General features: G+C 43.1%; 2 protein-coding genes across 2 annotated transcripts in view; both read right to left on the minus strand.

Annotated features, from left to right (window-relative positions):
• The window catches only part of il1rapl1a (interleukin 1 receptor accessory protein-like 1a), a gene marked incomplete at both ends in the record, with an annotated part of 171,940 nt that overhangs the window by 109,413 nt on the left and 36,674 nt on the right, over positions 1-25,853 (minus strand).
• Positions 18,996-20,291, minus strand: LOC308105777 (isocitrate dehydrogenase [NADP] cytoplasmic-like; the record flags this gene model as incomplete). The annotated part of the gene is made up of 1 exon (XM_080456705.1): positions 18,996-20,291. One exon carries the CDS (start codon positions 20,289-20,291, stop codon positions 18,996-18,998), a length of 1,296 nt encoding a protein of 431 aa, XP_080312831.1.

The raw sequence follows: 25,853 nt of genomic DNA on the forward strand, positions 1-25,853 counted from the left end.
GATTATGTAACTGTTCGCTGTCTTACTGATAAACAGTATCAATATTTTTGGCATACAAAATAAATCTGATTGCTTGAGAGGCACAGCAAAGTATTGCAATATCATCCAAGTAAAAAAAAATATATATATACTGGATATATATAAATCCTCTTCCTTCCATTGCAGGGAAAGGGTGAAAACTGCTTGTCTGTGTTTCATGAATCTGTCTTCTTTGAAAATCCATTTAAGCTTCAGATAGGCCTCTAAAAAAAGGAGGGCCTTTAGATATCGATCAGAGAGACACTTTGAACGAGAGACATCTGTTCTTCTCTATTGACATTAAGAGTCATTTCCCTTTGATGGCAGCAGGTGCTGCTCCCCTCTCTGAATGATATTAATCTGCATCAGCATGGACAGAATAAGCCACATTCAGCTTTTCTGTCATTCATCTTCCATGTACCTTTTAATGGATATGACCCCCCTCTCTCTGCCCCAAACATGCTCTCCAACCCCAGGCTACCTGTTACAACAACTGCTCATTCTAATGTGCTTGTAAGCCGATTTCGCAAACCAAACAACAGCCTTTTAACTGAGTTAAAGTACACATTACAAAGTGGACATAATGAAGGTAGAAAATGAGGGCTGCTAAACTGATCTTTGATTGGAAAAAAGTAAACTTCAGACAAAGTCTAACACACCTGCACATGCGTGCCCACGCACACGCACACGCACACACACACACACACACACACACACACACACACACACACACACACACACACACGCAAGCCTTTGAGTCCTACCATACCTCTCAGTGGGAGTTGTCTAATGCAGTGGCCTTTTGTGGGAAACCATATTTACGTCTGAAACTCAAACGGTTTTATCAACTCAATTAGAGGCTGACATTTCCCACATCCCCACGCCGGGCAAGAAAATCGATGCTTCCCGCAGAAGGAATACTGCAGTCCACACCTCTCACTCTCTCTGTATACCCACGTGCGCGTGTGCATGTGCACGCACGCACACACACACACACACACACACACACACACACACACACACACACACACACACACACACACACACACACACACACACACACACACACACACACACACACACACACACACAGGCACCCACATGGGCACCCGCACGGGCACCCACACATGCATGCACATGCATATGAAACCCACGTACATACACATTCTTACATACATTTAACTATACACACACACACACACAAATGCAACAGCCTCTTTCGCCTTGCCACTCCAGCGCATCACACATGTTTTACAGCGATGCTCTCCACCCACTCGTAGACAGCAGCAGCCTGTACTGTAAATAGTGTCTCCAGATGGCCGCATTCACTCTCAGCCAGTAGGGCTGTCTCAGACTGAACCGTCATACCACCAACAGCTACACTCTGCCCTGCTGAGCCATACTGCAGTACTGAAGGCTGCAGCAGCATGCATCACTCTAGCAAGAGCTACAGTATAGCCCTCCACACAGCACACAGTGAAATCCTCCGTATTCACTATAGCTCTGAGAGTTACAAATGGATCAATTAACACTGAGGGTTTTACTGTGCATACAGCTGTGTGCTCTGCTCTGCTCTTGCTCTTACACTGTCCTGCCCTGTCAAATCCCATGCCCTAACACTACTACTTCACATGAATGGGCACCGTCTGCCACAAGGGGTGCATGTAGTGCGTGCGTATGGGATTTGCAAACTGCATAAGAGGGGGAAACTGTGTGTGTGTGTGTGTGTGTGTGTGTGTGTGTGTGTGTGTGTGTGTGTGTGTGTGTGTGTGTGTGTGTGTGTGTGTGTGTGTGTGTGTGTGTGTGTGTGTGTGTGAGTTGTCACTTGCAGAGACCTTATTACACTGTGTCTCCAGGCAGACCGCAAACCTGTCTGTCTTTGTGTGACACTAAACCAAGGCAATAAATACAGACCCCTGAGCTAGAATAAATTCACCCACATTCATACATAAACACACACAAGGTCACGCACACACACACAAACACACACACACATGCGTGCACATGCACACACGCAAGCGCGAGCGCACACACACACACACACACACACACACACACACACACACTCACAGATAGTGTGTTGCGTTTCAGCAGAGTCAACACCAGCCTCTGCTTTCCTTTCCACCATAATCAAATTCCCATTATCCCTTCACAACAGTATATCACTCCTCTCTCCCTCATTCTCTTGCTCCATTTTCTCTCCCTCTCCGTCTGCCACCTCTTCAGGTCTCCTTTGGCCCCCGCCCATCGCTTCTAGTCTCTACCTGTTCTAAATGAAGTGTAATAATAAGATGTTTTGTATAGGCGTGTGCTCAGTACAGCCTGTGTGTGAAGACAATTCAGTGATGGGTGGGAAGGACTCATAACTCTGTCTGTCTGTCTGTCTGTCTGTCTGTCTGTCTGTCTGTCTGTCTGTCTCAGGGCCGTGCAGGGACCACTGGAAGGGCAGGTGCTCAAAGTTGGGGGTCCCTCGGGGGTGGAGCGTATTGCTTACAAGCCGCTTACAACACTATAACCTCTTTGGTAAGCGGGGAACATAGAACCCGGGGAACATAGGGATGACCCCGGCAAATTTTTTCCCCCTATTTCCAATCAATGTTATGATTAAGTAAACTGACTCCTGGTGTTTGCCCTCATCTTAAAGTTAACATGTTAGGTTGTTTGTGGTAGAGACACAGAGGAGATATGGGGGTAATAGCAGGAATGACATGTGCCAAGTTGTTCTGGAACATCTTGCTTTCATTATGTACTACATTTCAATCAATCAATCAATCAATCAACCTTTATTCGTCACACACAGTAGTAAATAGTAATGCAGTGAAATGTATAAAGGTCAGCCCCACGGATAGTGAGCAATAAAACAAGACAAACAGGACTAAAGTAACCTGCATGGTTAGTTTCACACTTCTCGACCAGCTTGCACCATATACTGTAGGTCACATGATAACAGCCTCTGGCTCATGATTACGTGGGTTGGACAATATATGAATTATACAGTAGAAGAATTTTGTATGTTTAAGTACTGTACGAACAGTGACTGAGAGCAGCCTGTCTGAGCCTGGTTTTCAGAGAGTTCCCAGACAGTGCAGTACAAAAAGTGCTGAAGAGACGGCGACATAATATAACTCACTGGTCAGTTAATGAACTAATATAATGCATATAGTCCTTTAAAACTTAACGTCTCTTCCTCACATAGTGGCACAACTGTACGTTTAGGCAGTCGGCTGTTGTTGAATGGTGTTAAAACGTGGAATCAGAGAGAGAGAGAGAGAGAGAGAGAGAGAGAGAGAGAGAGAGAGAGAGAGAGAGAGAGAGAGAGAGAGAGAGAGAGAGAGAAGTTACATAAATGAGGCCAGGAAGAAGAAGTTGAGATATAAATGGAATGTGTTCGTCTGTTCATCAATTTGGTCTTAAGGATCGTTTTTCAGTTTCACCTTAAATCAATCATCATTATGTTTTAATGGTTGTATAATATTGCAGAAAATTACAGTTCACATTCAGAATTAATAAAAATCACAGTGGATTCCTGGAGGGAATGTCTATTGCAGTACACTGTAATATCGAATTGAATTGGATTAAAGCTGCAATCCATATGTTTTTTTGTGTGAATAAAACGTTATTTTAACCAATCTGTATGGCAGATATACAATATAACTAACCCAATTGCTGAAGTTGATGGTGGTGGAGGTTCTCCCTATTGTTCTATTGTTTGCGCGTGCGTGTGTGTACAGCTAATCTCCGACACTGATGCATGCAGTAGGCCAAGGTAGGCACTCCAGTCCACACCAACATTTTCAAATCGAACTCATGATGGCACTACACCAGGCCACTTTGTTTTGTGTGAACCGTAGGTTCATGTGATGTGGACATGTGATGAACATCACATGTTTAGATTTGTCACATTCCATTCCAATTGACTATGATTGTCTTCCAAATTTTACGGGAGTGGCCTATTTGACAAAAAAAAATCACACCCAGTGTGAAGAGAGTGGTGCCTTTCATGAGTTCATTTCATTAGTTACTTTTTACAGACTTTGATGACTTCAATGTATTTTTACTCATTTTAAGTACTGTAAAATGTTTGTACAGATTTGTACGTGTTTTTACTCATTTTAACATCTTTTAAGTATTTTTACGCATTTTAAGTATTTTTACTCATTTAAAGTATTTTTACTCAGTTTAGTAACTTTAAAGTATCTTTACTAATATTTAAGTATTTTTACTCATTTTAAGTATTTTTACTCATTTTAAGTATTTTTACTCAAGTGTGTGTTTGTGTACCGTACTGTACTGTACTGTACCTGTACCTGTACCTGTACCTGTACTGTACGTACTGTACTGTACGGTCTGTACTGTACTGTACTGTACAGTACGTACTGTACTGTACTGTACTGTACGGTCTGTACTGTACTGTACTGTACTGTACTGTACTGTGCGGTCTGTACTGTACTGTACTGTACCTCTACCTGTACCTGTACCTGTACTGTACTGTACTGTACTGTGCTGTACGGTCTGTACTGTACTGTACGTACTGTACTGTACTGTACTGTACTGTACTGTACTGTACTGTACTGTACTGTACTGTAATGTACTGTACGTACCTGTACTTTACTGTACCTGTACTGTACGGTCTGTACTGTACCTGTACCGTACTGTACTGTACCTGTACTGTACGGTGCTGTACTGTACTGTACTGTACTGTACTGTACGGTCTGTACTGTACTGTACTGTACAGTCTGTACTGTACTGTACCTGTACCTGTATGGTTGCATCTTTGTGTTGCAATCAGCCGCAGCTGTTGAGGCTGTGCTCAAACATACAGAGAGGCCGTGCTCATACGGACACACGGACACACAGACGGACACACGGACACACAGACGGACACCAGGACAAAGTCAAGCGTAGGAGTGCGTAGGAGTGGTTGGCACCACTCAAAAATTTAGATACTGTGGTCAGGTAGGATCAAATGGTTGACAAGAGGTATTGCATGAAACTCAAATGGAAATAACTCCCTTTCACAAATTGCCATTATAGCTCATCAGCGCAGGGGACCCAGATTTGAATCCCGGGAAATATATGAAAGTTATGAATTGCAGCAATTAAATCAGAACTTATTAAATCAGATTCAAATCAAATCAGGAGATACTAGCCTATTGTACAGTACCACTGCACAGACTATAAATCTCTTTCTATTTCAATATTAACCATATTCACATAATGTCTTTTTTTTGTCAAACTTCATGCTAAGGGCGGGATTTCCCCCCCTTCCTCTGGATACTTGTCATAAGCGATAATGACTATTCTTCATTCTATATTGACTACATGAAACCCAAGTGCTCCCTAGACTTTATGAAACAGATTAACATATAGAATAAACATCTCAGGCATAACTAGCCCTAAGGAAAAAAAAATAAAGTCTTCTAGTATGGAAATTTTCTATAGGAGCTGAATTATGCAGCTCTTCACGGCTTTTCAGTTGCTGAAGTGTGCATGCGCTGGCTTGAGGCTGTTCCAAGGAGGTGAACCGGGGGTTGAATGGGGGGTTGACCCCTGGAGGTAATTGTGCAGAATCTATAGACTATGGTTCACTGGACCAGGAACCCTTGGGAGAGGATTAAATACACCAGCAGAGCGGACACTGGCCTACACTATATATAGGTATGGCCTAAGTCCTCCTACTCTGCACAGACTTCCTCCACAAGTTCTCCATACTGTCTGTGATCCTCCCCCACTCACCATACCAGATTATACTCTCTGGTGATAGGAAAGTGTGAGATCATGGAAGCTGCTCTCCATGTATGATCAAACATCTTTTCTGACCTCATTGGATGGAATGCCGGAATGACGCATTAATGCTCCATAAATGGAGCAGCATACTGTACAGTAGATGTAAACACAAATCCATATGTTTTCAAATATGTATTTATCTTTCCATTCTGTCCTCCAGCAGGATTATGGACATAATGTTTAGGGTCAGGCGTACATTCCAACTTGCCAATAGTGCTTAACAGTCGCTGCGTACCATCTGCTACTCGCGGTTTTGTCTTGAGCACAGTTCAAGTGGAGACCCAGTAATAGCACTGTCAACCACAACTCTCCAGGCTGTAAAATCTTGAGTGTTCGCCTACATTCATTTAACTCAGAGTGTACAAATGTAACCAAATGTACCTGGGAAAGGGTCCATTTGTTTACATTTATACACTGTACTTTCCATCATTAGAGTTCAAATCCCGGCCAGAAGTCATCCTAAATCACCCTGGCTTTGTCTCCCTAGCTTCTGTTTCCTCTGTTCCCTCTACTGTATGTTCCGAGGTTTTGCATCATATTTTTTTCCACTGGCGAAGACTTGCAGATCAGCTAATAGAAGTCTTTGAACAAAGAACCCAAAGATGTGAACTGGATGGCTAGTTTTATTCCTGATGTGGATGGGTGCAATTTCATTGCAAAATGCTATAATATTGTGAGGGAACAAGACTGAGACTCTAAGGGCTCTATTTAGATGATCTACGGCGCACGGTGGAGCATTGTCTACTGTAATGCATTGGGGTGTGACCAGCTCCAATTTCACTAGTTAAACAGCGTGTTATCTGGGCACAAATTAAGGTGCACGTTATCTGCCGTTTCTGCGAACGGATTCTACTTACGTTTTATTACCTCCCAGCACATCACATTGGCTTGTGCCAACAATGAGCACTTGCCCAATGCAATAATATCAATAATCTGACCGAGGTCATTCATCATTTTTTCAACCTCTCAGCAATGTTTTCTACCATGTTGAATGTGAGCGTTGTGTTGAATACGGCTGGATTTTGATTGTAAGCAGTGTGCACACTGTTTTGCGCCGGGTGTAAGATAGGGCCCTCAAAGTCTAAAGAAGTGCTACAGTATGATTTACTACTTATTTATGATTCAACTGGATGCAGTCCATTTAGTTACGCTTCTCTCTGTATATGGATATGATGATTCTCTCCCCGACTTGGATACACTTCTCTTTTTCTTTGTTCAAAAGTCAACAGGGGTTTATCAGATATGAGAAACAGCCCCCATTCTCTATGACTACTACTACCAGCTTTTGTATATCAGTCTTTTTAATCTATGCCACATCACTCCTTGTTTCTCCATCTCCCAGTCATCCTCTCTGACTGACAGAAGACCATTCTTCATTCAGATGCAAATGTGGCTTGGTACTTCTAATTTCTCTCTTAAAATAGCAGTTCACTATTCCGCGTACAAAAAAACATTAAAAAATAAGTTTGCATTAAATGGCACTTTACTCCCCAGAGGATGAACCCTAACCATTTGAATGACATCATGGCCTTTCCTCTAGCACTTCCCTCAGGTCAAAATGTCAACTTTGGATATACGATATTTCATAATCTATTAGGAAGATTGCAGCATTTTGTTTACTCAATGGCCTTTCCTGTAGCACCACCTTTCGGCTAAAATGTCTAGTTGGGTGTAAGGAGCAGCACAGGCTTTGGGTATGGGGCTGCAAGCGGAGCTTTTACACTCTTAGACTTCCCACGTCATTGCTAAAACCTTAAACACATAAACATTAACATAAACATTTCAGAATATCTGATATAACGAAGATGTAATTAAAAGGCTGATCATAATGGAAAAAGGGACACAGGCAGAGGCGGAAAGCAACGCAAAACATGAAGAGAGAATCCCAAAGAAAAATAGAAAGAGAAGACGGAGACAAAGTGAGAGAGTGAGAAAGAAAGAGAACGCTTGATAGATTGAGAAACGAAGGATGCGATACAGAGAGCCTGAGCTGGGAGAGAATGAGAGAGCAAGCGAGAGAGAGAGAGAGAGAGAGAGAGGGGATGGTGATGGGATGAGACATGAAGGCTGCATATGCAGAGCAAACAGCCAGTATATCTGCCAGGCCTGCTGTCACATAGCTACCCACTGACACATCCCCCAGCTGAACAGACAAACGCCACACTCAGACAAGGCCAATATTTCCCCACTGCCATCACAACTGTAGCTCAAACTTGGCCACTTTTGCTGACTGTTCAAGTAAGTAAGTAGGGAGTGATTTCCCTGCACTCGGTACTTGGTACAGAACCCTGTGAGCTCATTTGCATGAAGCAGCTCGGACCACAGCTTCTCCTCCTTTCCCCTCCATGGCTCAATCCACTTCCATTGCTGTGCCCCATGGAAAATGAAACCACTGTGAAACATTCACTTTATTATAAGTCCATAATTCCCACTGACCTCTACCCTCAGCACTCTGTACGAGTAGGTGTGTGTGTGTGCTAATTTCGTTGTACTGTATGTAGCTCAGCTAGCTCTGCTCCGTATGATGACAATAAACTGACTGAATTTCATTCCAGTGTGTGTTTCTCTCGCTGTGTTGTGTATGGTATATGCATATAAGTGTGTATGTGCGTGCGTGCGTGCGTGTGTACCTGTATACAGTACTTACAGTATGTGCACACATGTGATATATAAACTAAAGCAGAACTTCCTTATTCCACACATATTCTCTTTTTCCTTTACCTATTTTATTTGCAGTGGTTTTGCAGTAAAGTGTGCCGTAATGCAGCACTATATTAAACTACTGATCCTCAACCTGAGTACTGAAAAAAGGATAAAGGAACAATACAGAGATGAAGTAAATCTCATTTCTGGCAGTAGATCTCAACATTTGCATACATATTGGCACGGTAATTTCAAAGGCAACACGAAGCTTTGCGAGATAAACCGGAGCTTCACAAAACAATAGTTACAGTAATTTAGCAAAAAAGGCAAGAAAATCCTCAACAGTAAGCTTTACCCTGGAGAATCGAGGCAGGTGTGCCAATAGAAACTGCATTAAAATAATAATGGGAAGAGGAAAATGCATTTGTGACTATGACAAAATAACCACAATAAGGAAAAGAGGATGGGGTTCTTGGATGGGTCCCTGTAAACAAGTAGTTTATTGATAATTCATGAGGTCTTCCAAGGATGTCTGAAGGTTGTAGTCCCGTCCTCTTCTTTCTGTCTCATATAGAAACCAGGGTGGGTTATGTTGTTGCCCTTGACCAAGTTCAGCCCAGCTCAGGCAGATCCTTTTAATAACTTCTCCAATTGACTTCAAATTAACCAGAACCCGTTATAGAACGGAAATTTCCCCTGTTGTGTGAGAAAGGGTGTCACTCATACATTAGCTTTTTGACTCACTCCTCCACCATTCTCTCTCGCTCTCGCTCTCTCTCTCTCTCTCTCTCTCTCTCTCTCTCTCTCTCTCTCTCTCTCTCTCTCTCTCTCTCTCTCTCTCTCTCTCTCTCTCATCCTTTTCTCTTGATGATAAAGGGCTCTTTTTTTAAGGAGAACAGAAAGCTTGTCAGGATTTAGCCAGCTGGAGAAAGTCATTTGAGGCCCAAATTGATGCGGTTGGGTCTCTCAATAGTATCTCCCCAATAGAGGACGGGATGGAGGGAGACGCGGTGGCCAGGACATTGTTCCTCTTTAAATGGCTCTTTATTTCATGGGCGAAGTCGGGAAATGAGGAGCGCCATTCAACAGTGGTCCGCCGTTTGTACGTGGAGGGATAGCCAAGCGTAAAATAGAATATGGAAAAAACAGGCACCACTTGCGTCGCGATAAGTAACGAGTGGTACAGCCTCTTCCATCAGGCATAAGGTTTGCTGATTTACAGGAGTAGGAAACACATGCAAATTAAGTACCTATAAGTTCTAAAGTCAGGTCTGTGCCTGAGGTCCATCCATCATGCTAATGGTGGCAGGCTCAGGCTGAACAAACACAAATCCATACATCCCTTTTTAGACTGGCTGAGAATAGGAATGGCTAGGAATAAATAGACATGAGGAAGTGCTCTACTACAAGAGCTTGAAACTCAAAACGTGTGTGTGCACGCGTATGTGTGTGTGTGTGTGTGTGTGTGTGTGTGTGTGTGTGTGTGTGTGTGTGTGTGTGTGTGTGTGAGATAGAGAGTCTACTCAACATACTGTATGTGAGTAAACAGCTGTGCGTATATACTGTAGTGCAATGCATTACAGAAATGCCAGCTTTTTCTTTCATTCTGTGTGTGTGTGTGTGTGTATGTGTATGTGTGTGTGTGTGTGTGTGTGTGTGTGTGTGTGTGTGTGTGTGTGTGTGTGTGTGTGTGTGTGTGTGTGTGTGTGCGTGCGTGCGTGCATGGAGAGGGCACGCGTGTGTGCCCGTGTGTTCACTCCATTGTGCCGTTGTGCAGCTGTGCTCTGTGTGGTTCGTGGCTGAGCTGTCACTCTGCTAATCTCCCCCAGTAGAAATACAGCTTGGAAAATGTCATCGGAACATTCCGTATTGTGTTTACACTCGCTGCAGGATCCATCGCCTCTAATTTGACAAGTCATTATCACCCCTGCTTCTCTCTCTCTTCTTCCCTGAGACACACAATGCAAGAGAGGAAAAGGAAAAGGAAAGAGAGAGAGAGAGAGAGAGAGAGAGAGAGAGAGAGAGAGAGAGAGAGATTGAGGGAGGCCAAGGACATTAAATTCAACGCACAAACACACAAGCCTGCTATCAATAATCCAATAATCCAAGCTGCAAGTCTAGAATGTGCAGCAGTATTTCTCTCATTAGTTTGACAAAGGCTATCTTTCATCAGGTCAGATTTCTTTACGCAGAGGGCTTCACAACTCACATGGAAAAACTGTCTGTTTTCAAACCCAAGGGCCAGAGTAGAGTGGATCACTAGGAGTAGGAGCTCCTGACGAAGCCATCCTCAACCAAATTGTGTGGTTGTGACAGAAGGTGAAGAGAGGGCATTGGCATTCCTCTGTGTTAAACTTAGCAGTCAATGTGCTGAATTGCTACAGTAGGAGTCAAGAAAGTCAGAACCTGTCCAATCAGGATCAAAATCAGAATCAGAATCTGGTTTCTGCATCACAAACAAAGCACAGCATACATGCACAAACAATAGTAAACAAAAGAAAATCCAAATAGTGTGCCAATTAACACTATTTGCAAGCAACACCAGATATTAACACATGCGCAATCTGAAATTAGCCAGTGTGGACGTCACTGAATCATCATTGAAACCTGTTGCTAGCTTAGTGACCGATGGCAACACAAACAAGAAAGAACATTGATGACTATGAACTGCAAGGCAGACACTTGTGTGAGCGTAGCCAACTCCAGCATCTGAGTCCTTCACAGTGCAATGGTTTATTAAGTCTTGGTTGCTACAGGCTAAAGGCCTGAGGTATTATGCAAAGAAACAATGAATCTTTTGTCCTTTTGTAAAAGAACTGTAAAGGAGGTTGCTGGTGGAACAAATGCTGTATATGCTATATAATGCCACACACACACACACACACACACACACACACACACACACACACACACACACACACACACACACACACACACACACACACACACACACACACACACACACACACACTCTTACTTCCCAAGACATGGATTCAATACATATGCTGAATTTAGATCAGCATGTGCTGAACTGTTTAGGTTGCATTGCTGATGACCTCAAAGTGAATGCAAGTGAGAAAGTAAAGAATGCAAATGTTGCATCAGTCATAACAGACTGTGGCACTGATGTATTGGGAATAGATAATGTGACTGTATAATGTAGTGGGGAAGTGAGACTCATCCTACTGGCTTGTCTGAGATTGACTAAGTGTCTCATGCTGTAACACGGCACAAGACACACAGAAAATATGCAGGAATGCATACGGATTTTCTTTGGGTGGAGGTTGGGGAGGTAATAATAGCAACACATATACATTTACAGAGATGAACCAGCTCTCAGTTTGCGCTAAATCATTTTGGACCGGCAGGCTGACCAGCCGACAGCTGCATATAATAGCTGCATGGTTGCAGCTAAAAATGCCCACCCCCAAAAACTTAAGCTGGTGTCCTGAATAATTTCAATTGGCTCCTGAGCATATTAAACCCTGCCTATGAGCTCCAGGCTGGATCCTTGCATTTTGCGGGGAGAAAGACAGAAGGAGAGAGGGAGACAGACATACAGAAATACAGACAGAGAGAGAGTATGCAGGTATTATAGTTACTCCGTTGTGATACTATGACAGTAGTGGTCAGTGGTTCTAAATTGGTGTGTCAAGGGACACTGGTGTGCCGTAAGACAAGTGGTGTGCCTTGGAGTTTTGTGAAATTATGAAATTATTCTTTTATTTGATATCATCAGTGACTTGTGCTCACTCATTTAGAAGAGAATGCACGGACTTCTGGTGATTAGTAGTTTTCTTGCCTACCTATGTTGAATGCACTTATTGTAAGTCGCTTTGGATATACATATACATATATATATATATATATATATATATATATTAGGCATGTAACGATTTATCGTACATCGATTTAAATCGATTCAAAGTGGTGACGATTTAAATCGATGCAATAAAATATGACATCGCGATGCAACCAGCAGAGGGCGCAATCGAGTCAGACTCCCTTCCTTGTTATCCGCCTACTATTTTGTTCCCTCAGGGCCACCATAGCTGCCTGCGTCGGTCTCTTCTTCACTCACTCAACGGCAGGCTATGAACGGCAGAGTGGGGTTCACGTCCTCTCAGGCTATGAAATCTAAACAACTAGGATCGCACTGCATAAAGAGGGAAATGTGCGTTGCATGCAAACATGTTTATTTGATTGATGAATAGCCCAAACTATACCGTTTACCCCCTCCCCCGTCTGACGACGTTGCTAGCTGTCTGATTTAAACTCTGTAGGAAACATACAACTGATAGGCTTCTAATGAAAACGTCTAATTCTGGAGCGCCTCGGTGCGGCTGTAGAGCGCAATGAATAATTATCTAATTTAATAATTTAACAACTGTATCAGACCGCTGACAACGTCAAACTCCTTTCAACACTGTCTTTCAGATATATAGCGAATTTCATTGATACTACTAATCAATTAATTCTTATCTAATCTCATTTGGAGCAGTTTAAAACAGTTTCCCTTATTACATAAATGTGTTGTTTTATACAGAATGCTGAGAATGTAGCATAGATAAAAATAACTTGTAAATCCCAAGGCTTAAAGCCTTAGTTTGTTTATTTGAAGAGGTTTTCTTTATAATTTATTTCATCTGGGATATATGTTTCAAAATTCATTTATTTATTTAGGTTTATTATTTATAGACTTATATATTTAAAGTTATTATTTTACAAATAAAAAAGTATATGTCTTAATGTGTCAGTTAATGCATGTACCTCATGAATAAAAATGCTTTATTTAATTTCATATATTAAAAAGAGGATAAGAGAAAATATAGTTTTAAAAAAATACATGATTTTTGTAAAATAAATAATCAAGGTTTTTCAGTAATTTGTCTGGAAAATAAAAAAAAATCGTGAGAAATCGTATCGTGAACCTCGAATCGTGATTCGAATCGTATTGTGAGTTGAGTGAATCGTTACATGCCTAATATATATATATATATATATATATATATATATATATATATATATATATATATATATATATATATATATATATACACACATGTATGTACATAGTTACATAGATATACACACACACACACACACACACACACACACACACACACACACACACACACACACACACACACACACACACACACACACACACACACACACACACACACACACACACACACACACACACACACACACACACGGTTATGAATGAATAGTTTATTTCGGTGCTGTACCATAACATGAATAGATACTTCAGATTGATTTACAAATACTGAGGTGGCAGCGAAAAGGTGTAGGCTGAAGCCGGGGCTTATTATGCCTACTGTATCAGAAGAAACAAAACAAAACAAAAGCAGCCATTGTGAGAAGTAGGGGTACTATCCATGGTGCTGAAACTCAGGCAGAAGAGAGGTGGGCTTCTTCCTTACGCTCTACAGACCACAACATACAAAATTAATGATCGTATGCATTGGCCTCACTTGGCTGTCAGACCAGCTGTAGAGTACTGGGATGTCTCTTCAGTCAGCAGCATGTAATCCTAATTATTTAAGATGTTTCATAATATATTGGATTGAGTATGTACAGTAAATTCCATCAGTAAATATGCTATGTCTACATGACATTCTTTGGTTTCATTTAAATTTCATAGTGAATTTAATAATAGACAGACATAAACCGCTTCAAAATATATATTGTATTACTGTAGACATCGTTGGTAGTATACAGTAGTATATATATATGTATCATGCATGCAAGTGACATGATTGGTCGGCTGCTGGATTTTCCCTCTGGGTTATATGACAGCTGCAGACCAGCTAAAGCCTGATTTATATTTAGTTGTGTGCCAGTGTCATACACTGACAATAGCTGATCTACAAGCTCACAACACATTAACACATTGACTGCCAGAGTTTATTCATAATGTACTCACCCCTGTGCCAGCAATTTGCGTGTTTTTTTAATTTTTTTGTTTTGTAATTTTTCATTCAAATACATTCTCTGATTGTGTTGTCAAGCACCCCACCAGTAGAGAGCAGCACATCCAAACATTGATCACCTCGCTCGCCCCCTCCCAAACAGGCCCACGTCATATCCGGTCTTTCAAAGGATGTGACGTTTTCGACAAGTCCCGGCCCGCTGATCGGCCTGAAAACGATGTGATATACACTACGACGATGACTGTTAGTCACCCGGACCAAAGAAAATAGAAGTTGAGCTGTCCGTTCGTTTTTTATACCGTGTGAAAACCCGTGTTTTTCATTATTCTGGCCGAAAATCACCGGAGAAAAACAACGTGACCCGGAAATGAATTTTTTTTTTTACATCCGGCTCCGGGTGAGTGTGACGTAAGTGGAAAACGAAAGTGTTGATGAGAAATAAACACAGCCGTGCGATCACAGATTAAACAATGAAAATTCAAAACAACGCATCAATGCGTTCTTTGGAATCCTGGCACTCAAGCGATGGATTTGAAAGAACGCATCGATGCGATCTTGGCACTGTATGTGTTAAGCATAACATTCCGGGGTGGGACGATATGGGTACCTCACGATACGATATGTATCACGATATTAGGCCCACGATAACAATATATATCACGATATCTGAAAATGCCGATATATTGCGATATCACGATATATTGCATGAAATTTCACCAACGATATATCACGATATCTGAATCTATCGATATATTGCGATATCACGATATATTGCATGAAAATTCACCAACGATATATCACGATAGTCCTTGTATTCAATTCATAAACACATAAAATAGCACCAAACAGTTCAAAATCATCATTACACAAATACAGAGTAGGAAAAACAACGTATACATTTTTTTTTTTTTTTTAATATCGATATTTTTCGGGAGGATATCGATTATTTATCGCGGGAGAAAGTATCGCGATATATCGATATATCGATAGAGAATCTTTTCTATATCGATATATCGTCCCACCCCTAATTCCAACACACACTGAAATGGTACCACGTGCAACCGTGACACATAAACCACATTAACCTTAGCATCCGAATAATCGAATATTCAGTGACGCGCTGTGAGTTTGTAGATCGGCTATTGACCCAGGTCAAGTACTACTGTATATAAAGGGTTTATCTGGTTAAGTAACATAACATCAAATATGGAGGACCTTCGGAAACCAAACAAAGTTGCTGCATATGGTTTGGTTAAATTCACAGCTGAGGAGACACTGGTGTTTATCTGGGCACAAAGCCTACATTCATTCCACACCAGGGTTACGCCCGTGCCTGCCTCTGATTGGCCAGAGCTCGTTGCCTTGTCAACAACTTGGCCACGCCCCCTTCTATGACACACATGGAACTGCCTCTCACATGAGCGGACCACCTTAAATGACTCCCAAAATATCACATGGCACCGTGGCGTGCAACTTTAAGCACTAGACTACCATTCAAATCCCTCTCCCGGCGCTGTTTAATTATCTTATCTAAAATGTGTTACAAATTATTTTATTAGGATTAAATTTAGGTTCAGGCATAGTTTTTGTCGCCCCCAGCGAGGCGGACCACTTGGACCACTTGGTGAGAACAGACTACAGCAGTAGTTGGGCAAAAAACTGTTACAACCACGCGGAGGCACGCTGTCTCTGGCGGGCTTGGGCAACGAGAGGCACTGCCAAGCGAGCCGCATGCGAGTGCGTCACGTGCCAAACTTTGAGAAGTCCGCTAGAGCCCACTCAGCGCCGTTCAAGTTATGTACCGATAGGGACAGAATCGTAAATTATCACTCACCCCAAGGCAGTGCCAGCGCCGACACTATTTTCCACCACGGAGGAAAGCCGGGCAGTGCTACAGCTATCCTCCTGGAATGTGACGCAGTGACTAGGGAAGCAGTTCCGCGTGCGTCACAGAAGGGGCCGTTCGGTAGGCCAATCAGAGGCAGGCAAGGGCGGGTCTTCTCGTAACCCTGGTGTGGAATGTATATACATGGGCGCAAAGGAACCAAAACAGTGCAGAAAACTGCACAATTCAATGGCTCATAGAATGGCTGCGTAGCAACAAAGGTAAGGCAAGCCAGCAACAACTTCTGTGTTCTGAGCCAACTCTCTCCCCACACAAGGAATCTCAGCAGGACTACACCACTTCATTTGCTGTGGAGCTCCGTGTTGACAGTAAATACAAAATGAACTTGAAGTGTTGATAAAATGCTGTTTTCTTGTCTTTGTGAATAAACAAATGATGTATGCGGTAAACAAATGATTTTCCAGATTCATTGTTACCTTGGTATCCAACCTCGGGCACGGCTGCATCACCCCCGCCCTTGGTTGGTTAAGCTCGGGCATGACACATGTCTGGGTGATGTTGCCTGGATGATACATTCTGCAGGTGATATACGTACTTAAATAATGTGAATGCCTGCCCTGAACCACATGTACAGTACAATGTCCCCGGTTAAATTCTGTCTGGAGACCCGTGTTGTATGTTGTCCCCCCTCTTCCTTCGCCTTCCTGTATCTCTACACTCTTCTATCTAAATAATAAAATTTAATTAAAAATAAAAATAACTCCTGAGTCAATCTTCCTTTCATCTGTAATCCTCCTGTCTTTAGAACGGTCTTTATTAGTGAGAGAGAGATTAAGAACAGAGAATAAGAGGCAAAGCATGTCTTAAGGAAAAAACTCATGGGTACGGTTGAATGAGAAATGTGATGCTAAATCAAACTGCAAGAAGAAGAATTGCCAATGAATCATTCAGAAAGCCAGAGAGAAAGCCACAGAGAGAAGAGCATTAGAGGGAGACAGAGAAAGAGAAAGAGAGAAGTGCTATAGTGACAAAGAGAGCAAAAGAGAAAGGCAGAGAAGTGGAGAAGCAGTGATCCATCCATGCATCCATGCATCCATCCATCCAGTATGACATACATTACGAAAGGTATCCATCCGTCAATCCAGTCAGTAAAAGAACAGTTCCAGAGGGAGCTGACACTCTGGGCTACAGGAGTTAATGACACCACCGCCATAGGCCTGGACCCAGGCATCCGGCCATGATCATGCTAAATAACTCACGCACACACAGACGCGCACACGCACACACACACAGACTGCAGACACAGAGACAGACACACACACACCCACGCCTTAAGTCGATTAGCTCCATTGTTACCTTTACAGTAAGTCCTCCATAAACTCCAGCTTCCATTTACAGAACCCATGTTGTCTATTATTTAGTTGTTTAGTATACGTTGAAATTATATTTATTGTTGATTTTATTTTTCTCTTACTGTATGTCTCTGCTAGCCTGCTGGTCAATATTCACGTCTTCCTCGTGTAGCCTAATATTTCCTCATGTCCAAAAGACATCTGTGATATTTTGACATACAGTATCAACTTAATACTCGCATGCTCATTCTCATTTAGGTCATTCTTTAAAACTGCATATTAACGCATGACATTGGAGATTAATGATTACCTTACTGTATCTACAGACAGAAAGATTATGCCAGGAGGTTATGGATTCACAACAAGCATTTCAAGAGCTATATGAACATATTTCTATCAAAAATAAAATATAGGCAGGCTGGACACACACACACACACACACACACACACACACACACACACACACACACACACACACACACACACACACACACACACACACACACACACACACACACACACACACACACACACACACACACACACACACACACACACACACACACACACACACACACACACACCATCTCTCCTGTGTTCGGCTTCAGTGGAGGGGGAGGCTCTGAAGGAGGCTGACTGATGCTGTCTTCTCCATTTAAACACTTCCTACACACTGGACATGTGTCATGCATTTATATACTATATAAACGCAACATACCAATGCTATACATTTTATAGCAGAGGTGCCCACACTTTTTTGACTTGAGAATTACTTTTAAAATGACCAGCTCAACAAGATCTACACACCCAAAAAAGTATTATACCATTACTGAAAATACTTAAAAAGGTTACCTGAGGGGACTTTGGAATAGTGGCGCTGGCGTGTTACATACTGTATAAGACAAACACACTTGGAATGGGACATAGTGACGTACTGACGCTTGCGCGCAACACTTGAAACTAAAGCATTGCATTGGGGGTTTGCCTGCTATAGAAGCCGTGAAGGGAGCTGACAGGCCCTTCTTGATGTCAATTAATCAAGTCACCTAATTCAAGTGGCAGATGACAAAAAGAGAAGTTTTGTGATTTTAGTTTGTTTATAAATATATTTTTAAATATTTTCATTGTTTTTTTTTAGGGGCATGTTATGTGGTCTACCTGCACAGCCTTTGTGATCTACTGGTAGATCGCAATGTTTGTGATCTACTGGTAGATCGTAAGCTACCTTTTGGGCACACCTGTTTTATAGCAACGGTACTATATAGTCTGTCCTTGGCCTGTAATGTTGGTTCAGGCTGTAGTTCCAATGTATACATACGTGCCTAATATATGCACCTGATTTGTTTATAGAAGGAGGTGTGCATTTCTGAATAGATAAGCTAGATAGTGACATCACAGCTTGGGCTGACTGGCCATCTTGATCTTTAGGTTCTCTGCCAGCTTGTCCAGGAACTCAAAGGTGTTTAGGTAGTCAGCACGCGTCACATTGGCCTGGCCTTTGACGCAGATAGCCAAGTCCTTGGTCATGAAACCAGCCTCTATGGTGTCAATGCAAACAGCCTCCAGTGTCTCAGCAAACACATGCAGCTCGGCATTGTTGTCCAGCTTCGCCCGGTGGAGAAGGCCCCGGGTCCATGCAAAGATAGAAGCGATGGGATTGGTGGAAGTCTCCTTTCCCTGCTGGTGCATTCTGTAGTGACGTGTCACTGTGCCGTGGGCGGCCTCGGACTCCACCGTCCGCCCATCAGGACAGATGAGCACACTGGTCATCATGCCCAGGGAGCCATAGCCCTGTGCTACAAGGTCAGACTGGACATCTCCGTCGTAGTTCTTGCAGGCCCAGATGAATCCTCCCTCAGACTTCATGGCCTGGGCCACCATGTCATCAATAAGACGATGCTCATACCAGATCCCTTTGGCCTCATACTGTGCACGGTACTCCTTCTCATAGATTTCCTGGAAGATGTCCTTGAAGTATCCGTCGTACTTCTTCAGGATTGTGTTCTTGGTGCTGAGGTAGAGTGGCAAGCCTTTGGTCAGGCCCATCTGGAAGGAGCTATGGGCAAAGTCCCTGATGGACTTGTCTGTGTTGTACATACCCAGGGCCACGCCACCTTTGCCCTCAAACTCGTGGACAACAAACTTGAGCGGCTCTCCCTCAGTAGGTGTGTAGGTCATCTCTACTTTGCCTGGCCCAGGCACCACAAAGTCTGTGGCTTTGTACTGGTCTCCATGGGCGTGTCTACCGATGATGATGGCTTTGACCCAGCCGGGCACTAGTCGTGGGATGTTCTTGCAAATGATGGCCTCGCGGAACACAGTACCGCCCAGGATGTTACGGATGGTGCCGTTGGGTGAGAGCCACATCTGCTTCAGCTTGAACTCCTCCACACGCTTCTCATCCGGTGTGATGGTGGCACACTTGACACCCACATTGTAGCGACGAATGGCCTCCGCCGCCTCAGACGTCACCCGGTCGTCAGTGGCGTCGCGGTTTGTTATACTCAGGTCAAAGCTGTGCAGGTCGATTTCCAGGTAGGGCAAGATGAGCTTATCCTTAATGAGGCCCCATATGACTTGGGTCATTTCATCTCCCTGGATCTCCACCACAGGGCCCGCCTTAATCTTCTGATCTATGAAACCTGAATCACATCTGAGACAGCTATCTTCAGTCTCGCAGCATTCCATCTTGAAGAATTGTGGTGCTAATGAAATCTAAACAGTTTTATTTGAAGCTGGTAGTTATACAGGCCTATGCCTTGGGTGTATCGTAACACATACATAGCACAAACTGTTGCCCAAATATGGTGTGGTCATAGGCGGTACGTGGAGAGGCCCTCTTCACACCGTAATAGCTGCAAGTGCTGAGGGTGGTTGTGGACGAATGATTATAGATGATTTCCTCTGTCAAAAGAAATCTGAGGTAGTCATGGTAGGTTTATACATGTATACTGTCTGATGGAATGACAGTGCACTGTGTGAGTATCTCTGTCTCTCTCCCTCTCTGACTCTGCTTGTAGCTGATAGTTATTTTTGTAATAATAATTTGTATAGTGTCATAACCTGCATAAATGTCATCTCTGATATAATAATGTCAAGCAGTCTCTTATTCTCTCTCTCTATGCAAGGTCAAGCCTATTCACACTTGCTGTGCCCGCTGTTTAAATGTGCTCATTCTGTCTGCTGTGTCGCTATTGGCTTCTGAAATTCATAATATTGCTAGTTAGTAGGGACTATTTTCAGAACATTACATCTCTGTGTTCCTCCAATACAATAACAATTATTTCAGTATCAATTGAGTGACCGGTCAAGGAGCCAAAGTCAGAGTGTCCAATCAGAAACTCAGACTCTGGGTCACCTTCATCATCATTATCATCTACCATCATCATCTTCATCTGACGACGACGTATCATCATCCCTCTCATCCAATCCAAGGAGTCCACCTTCGCCCGGAAACTCACCACTGTCACATCCTATGATTTTATGTTAACGGGTGATGACTTTTCTTTCTCTCGTTGTGAGAGAGGTCGACCGATGATGCCTGACACCTGTGATACTGTAACCTTCCATACTGTCTGAATAGAAGAATACAATATAATCAATATACCCAAAATGGCTGCTTGTCTCCGTCTGAATTTCCTTGTCGCCTTTCTGAAAGTTATCGGTACTATATATGGGTGATAAGGAAAAACAGCTCTATCAGTAGTGATCATCATTTTAATCACAAATAACACCAAAACTACGTCATGTTGGTGTAACTAAGAGATTTGCTGAAAAATATACTTTTTGTTTTACATGTGTACAGATTATCATCTACGATGCATAGTGTGGATTAACTAGCTCCACTCCATAGGCTTGTGGACAGGGATTAATTCACAAAAATGACATACTGAATTCACAAAAATCACATACTGTAGACCAATTCGACCGATTACATTTTTTTACCGCACTTCACAAACACAAACACACAGACAGATAGCAGCCTGGCGGATTTAAATATGAAATATAAAACAGCCATTAAAGAATCTCCTAAACATCCAACCTTGCATCTCTGAATACATTTTGATCACTTTGGGGGGGGGGGGGGCTGGTGAAAGTTACCGGTATGGTGTGTGTGTGATATCAAATGTGAGCTTACCATAATCACAGTAATCCTTAATCATATTCAAGGGCTTTTGGAGAGAAATGAGACAGACTCCATAGAGCACTGCAGAGGGGAGGTGTGTGTGTGTCTCTGTCCAGCTGATGCTCGTTGACGCTCGTTAATGTTATATACATCAAGGCAATTATGTTTCCGCACTCATTTTCGGACAAGATTTGTTTTGGTCCTAACAAACGCTGCTTCAATCAATTAATCGATTGATAAGGTTATCAACTATAAAAATTTTTGCATCCCTACTTTGTGTCAAAGTAACTGCTCCAAATAAGCAGGCTGATGACTTGCACAGCTAACTCTACCTTATGTGTGAATGACTGAATATAATGCACTATGCAAAGTGCTTTGTATAAAGGCAAGGCAGGCACTATAAAAAATGCAGACCATTTACCATTTTATTTAGCTTTAACAAATGAGCATACTGTAAGCTCATTTGTTCCCATCTGCATCATGCTACTGGCAGTACTATAGCCCAATGCAAGGCTCATCTGAATGCTTTTCCTCATCTTGCCTCATGCTACTTCCTTCTCACTGTGCTGTCATCTCTGTCATTTAATTCCCTTCATTTCCTCCCTACACTCCCCCATCTCGTCTCTCCTCATCTCCTCTACTCCCCAATCCTCTCCTCTCTTTTCCTCTCCTCCCCCATTCTCTCCTCTCTACTCCCTAATCCTCTCATTAATGGACTGCATTTATATCTCTCCTCTCCTCCTTTTGTTTTGCCTTTTCTTTGGGTGTTGTCTGAGGAGTCTGTGTATAAATGAGGTCAGCGGTCCACAGGGAGTGGCCACTTATGTAACAAGATAAAACATTCAAAGGCCATTCACACGGCACACGTGTGTGCACACGCACACGCGCGCACACACACACACACACACACACACACACACACACACACACACACACACACACACACACACACACACACACAATGTACATTGGTTGCATGTGTGTGTATATGTTTATGTATGTATACGGTATGTATGATGAAAAAAAAATGTGGACACACATACACAAGCATATAGTATACAGTAGTATATTATACCATACTATATATATATATATATATATATGTATGCACGTGTGTGCATGTGTGAATATATCACGTAAGCGTGTGTGTGTTTGTGTATGACACATGTATTAAGGGGAGCATAAGTCAGCGAGTGATGAAGATGAAAGAACATTTTCAATTAAGATGAATATAATGAAGCTTGGCTCATTAATAATGCAGCTGCCATTACCCCCATTACGACAGCGCCCCAGTTCAAAGACTCTGTATGTGTGTGTACGTGGGTACAGCTGCCAGAAAGTATGCCTTCCCGCATGTGTAAGCATGTGTGTGCACGCACGCACGCACGCACGCGTGCGCTCTCACACACACACACACACACACACACACACAAAGTAAAATGGAGTCATCAACTGATTTGCTGCCAGACGGATAATCCATCCCCTTTAATGGGCAAGAGACAAGAGCTTTACTGGTCCTACGAAACGTGTGTGTGTGTGTGTGTGTGTGTGTGTGTGTGTGTGTGTGTGTGTGTGTGTGTGTGTGTGTGTGTGTGTGTGTGTGTGTGTGTGTGTGTGTGTGTGTGTGTGTGCGTGCGTGCGTGCGTGCGTGCGTGCGTGCGTGCGTGCGTGCGGTCTCTGAGCTCTTGTGTGTGCCTGTGTGTGTGCACCAGGGAGAAAAGTGACAGAGAGAGAGGGAGAGAGAGGGAGACTTGTCCAACGCGGCCCTCTAAAATATTTATGCAGCTGGAGATTCTTGTCCCTGATTGGGACGCCAATTAAAGCTCTCATCTAAATGAATGTTTTCGTGGCTCTGCTGTGTCAGAACCACGTCTGCCACAGAAACCAAAGCAACACTGCATCTTATTTCTCTGTACTTTCATGCCGCTGTTTATTTTATCCGCACACATACAGTACCACCACATCATGCTCACACAGAAGAAAATGTCTTAGCTGCTAGCAATCATGCAATGTAACAAACAAGGAATACAAGGCCACAGGCACACATGCCCAAACATACAGTATACATACACACACAATGTCTTTTTGACATTATGCATACACACACACACACACACACACACACACACACACACACACACACACACACACACACACACACACACACACACACACACACACACACACACACACACACACACACACACACACACACACACACACACACACACACACACACACACACACACACACAGAGCCCTTGACCACCTAACGCGACACACCCTGACAACACAACATTGAGCTCATTTCGCCGTGCTCCAGCAGATGCACTGTGAATTAACGGCTGCGTTTAATGCAGCAGCAAACTCCAGGCATTAACCTGCTAGCCAGGAATTAAAACAATCCCCTTTACATCTCACTCTGCTGAATTATTCAGCTGCTCGCCGATAAGGAGCTGCGCTCTGGAGAGGATTGGGCCTTTGGGCAGGCTCTTCAAAGAGAAATGACACAGGATGAGATTCGCATGAGACGCCATCTTGTAGTGCTCCCCAGTGGCGCGCGCACGCACGCACATACACAGACACACACACACACACAGACACACAAACAAATGAGTGCGGACACACACAATAATCCCCAATGATTTTCTCATGAAACATACTCATAAAAAAAGAAACAGGAGAGGGATTTATGGAAAGAAGAAAGACAGGAAATAAAGAATAAATTGAAGGAAGAGACATTAAAGCCATTGCTTTAATATGGTCTTTGGTTATATGGTCTCTCGGCCACACATGCCTGTCTGTCTGTCTGTCTGTCTGTCTGTCTGTCTGTCTGACTGACCTGCTCATAGTCTCCTCTTCCCGGTGCTGGTCTCTCCTTGCTCTCTCTCAGCCTGCATGGCGGGGAGGCCAGTGCCTATGAGGCAGCTTTTAATAGGAATTAGCAGCGTTTCATTGTGATAGTGATTGAGAGTGGGTCCCATGGGGTGGGTCTGCTCATTGTTACCGGCCCTTGTAAATCTACAGTAATCCTCCCAGTGAAGGCTAGACATACAATTGCACACACACATGCACAAGCGTGCGTGCATGCACACGCACATACGCGTGCGTGCGTGCGTGCGTGCGTGCGTGCGTGCGTGCGTGCGTGCGTGCGTGCGCGAGCGAGCGCACGCACACGCACGTACGTACACTCGCGCTCATTCTCTCACTCACATTAATGCACAAGTGACCAAGAAAGCACACACACTCACTCTCAGAAGCATGTACACATTATCATCCTTAGTGTTCATTCTAATCTGAGGACTAGTGTACATTCCTCTAATCTGAAGTTCAGACAGTGAAAAACCCATATGACAGTAAAACTGCATTCTTTATGAGCTATCATTCAGTTTGGGCATAAAATACCTTTTTTATGCCATAAAGTCATCTGAAAGGCTTTGAAATGCCATGAAATGCTTTATAATTCAAGTTTTAGGGTGCAAAAAATATTATTTTCTGATATTTAATGACTGCATTTTAGCGTCTCTTCCCGGCTGCCTGCACCAAAGTTAAAGTGAGGTAAATTGAAAAATAAAAGTCATCCATGGGGCACCGCTACTCAACACACCATTAACACTCGAGAACAGGTACGGCGTAATGGCCATGCCTGCCATGAGTGGGAGAGAGTCCTGCATTTTGTTGACCCCACGGTCTTTAAAATCTGCTACACCACAATGCTCCATCTCATTACTCATTCCACTGAAAACAAAGTGCAGAAGTCACGTCCAGTACGGCGCCAGTACACAAGCCCGGTGCATGCTGCACTTCGTGAATATCATTAGAATAAGCATTTTATCCAGCGCTAAAGTTTCTCAATATGAAAGATAGTCGCTCAGTGTTCTAGCCTCACCGCTTGGCCTCCACCCACATAGCTACCCACGTAAGAAACACAGGAACACAGAAACACACACAGCCATGCACAACACACACAACAAGGGTCACTCTGAGGGAACTGAAAAACTAGCTGGCAGCTTGCTGACCATCTCTTTCACAAATTCTCTCTCTCTCTCTCTCTCTCTCTCTCTCTCTCTCATTTGAACATACTGTGTGCATCAGGAACGGGGGACAACCGTCACCAAGCCACCA

This window comes from Gymnoscopelus braueri, assembly GCF_963280865.1.
Source record: "Gymnoscopelus braueri genome assembly, chromosome: 18".
NCBI lineage: Eukaryota > Metazoa > Chordata > Actinopteri > Myctophiformes > Myctophidae > Gymnoscopelus > Gymnoscopelus braueri.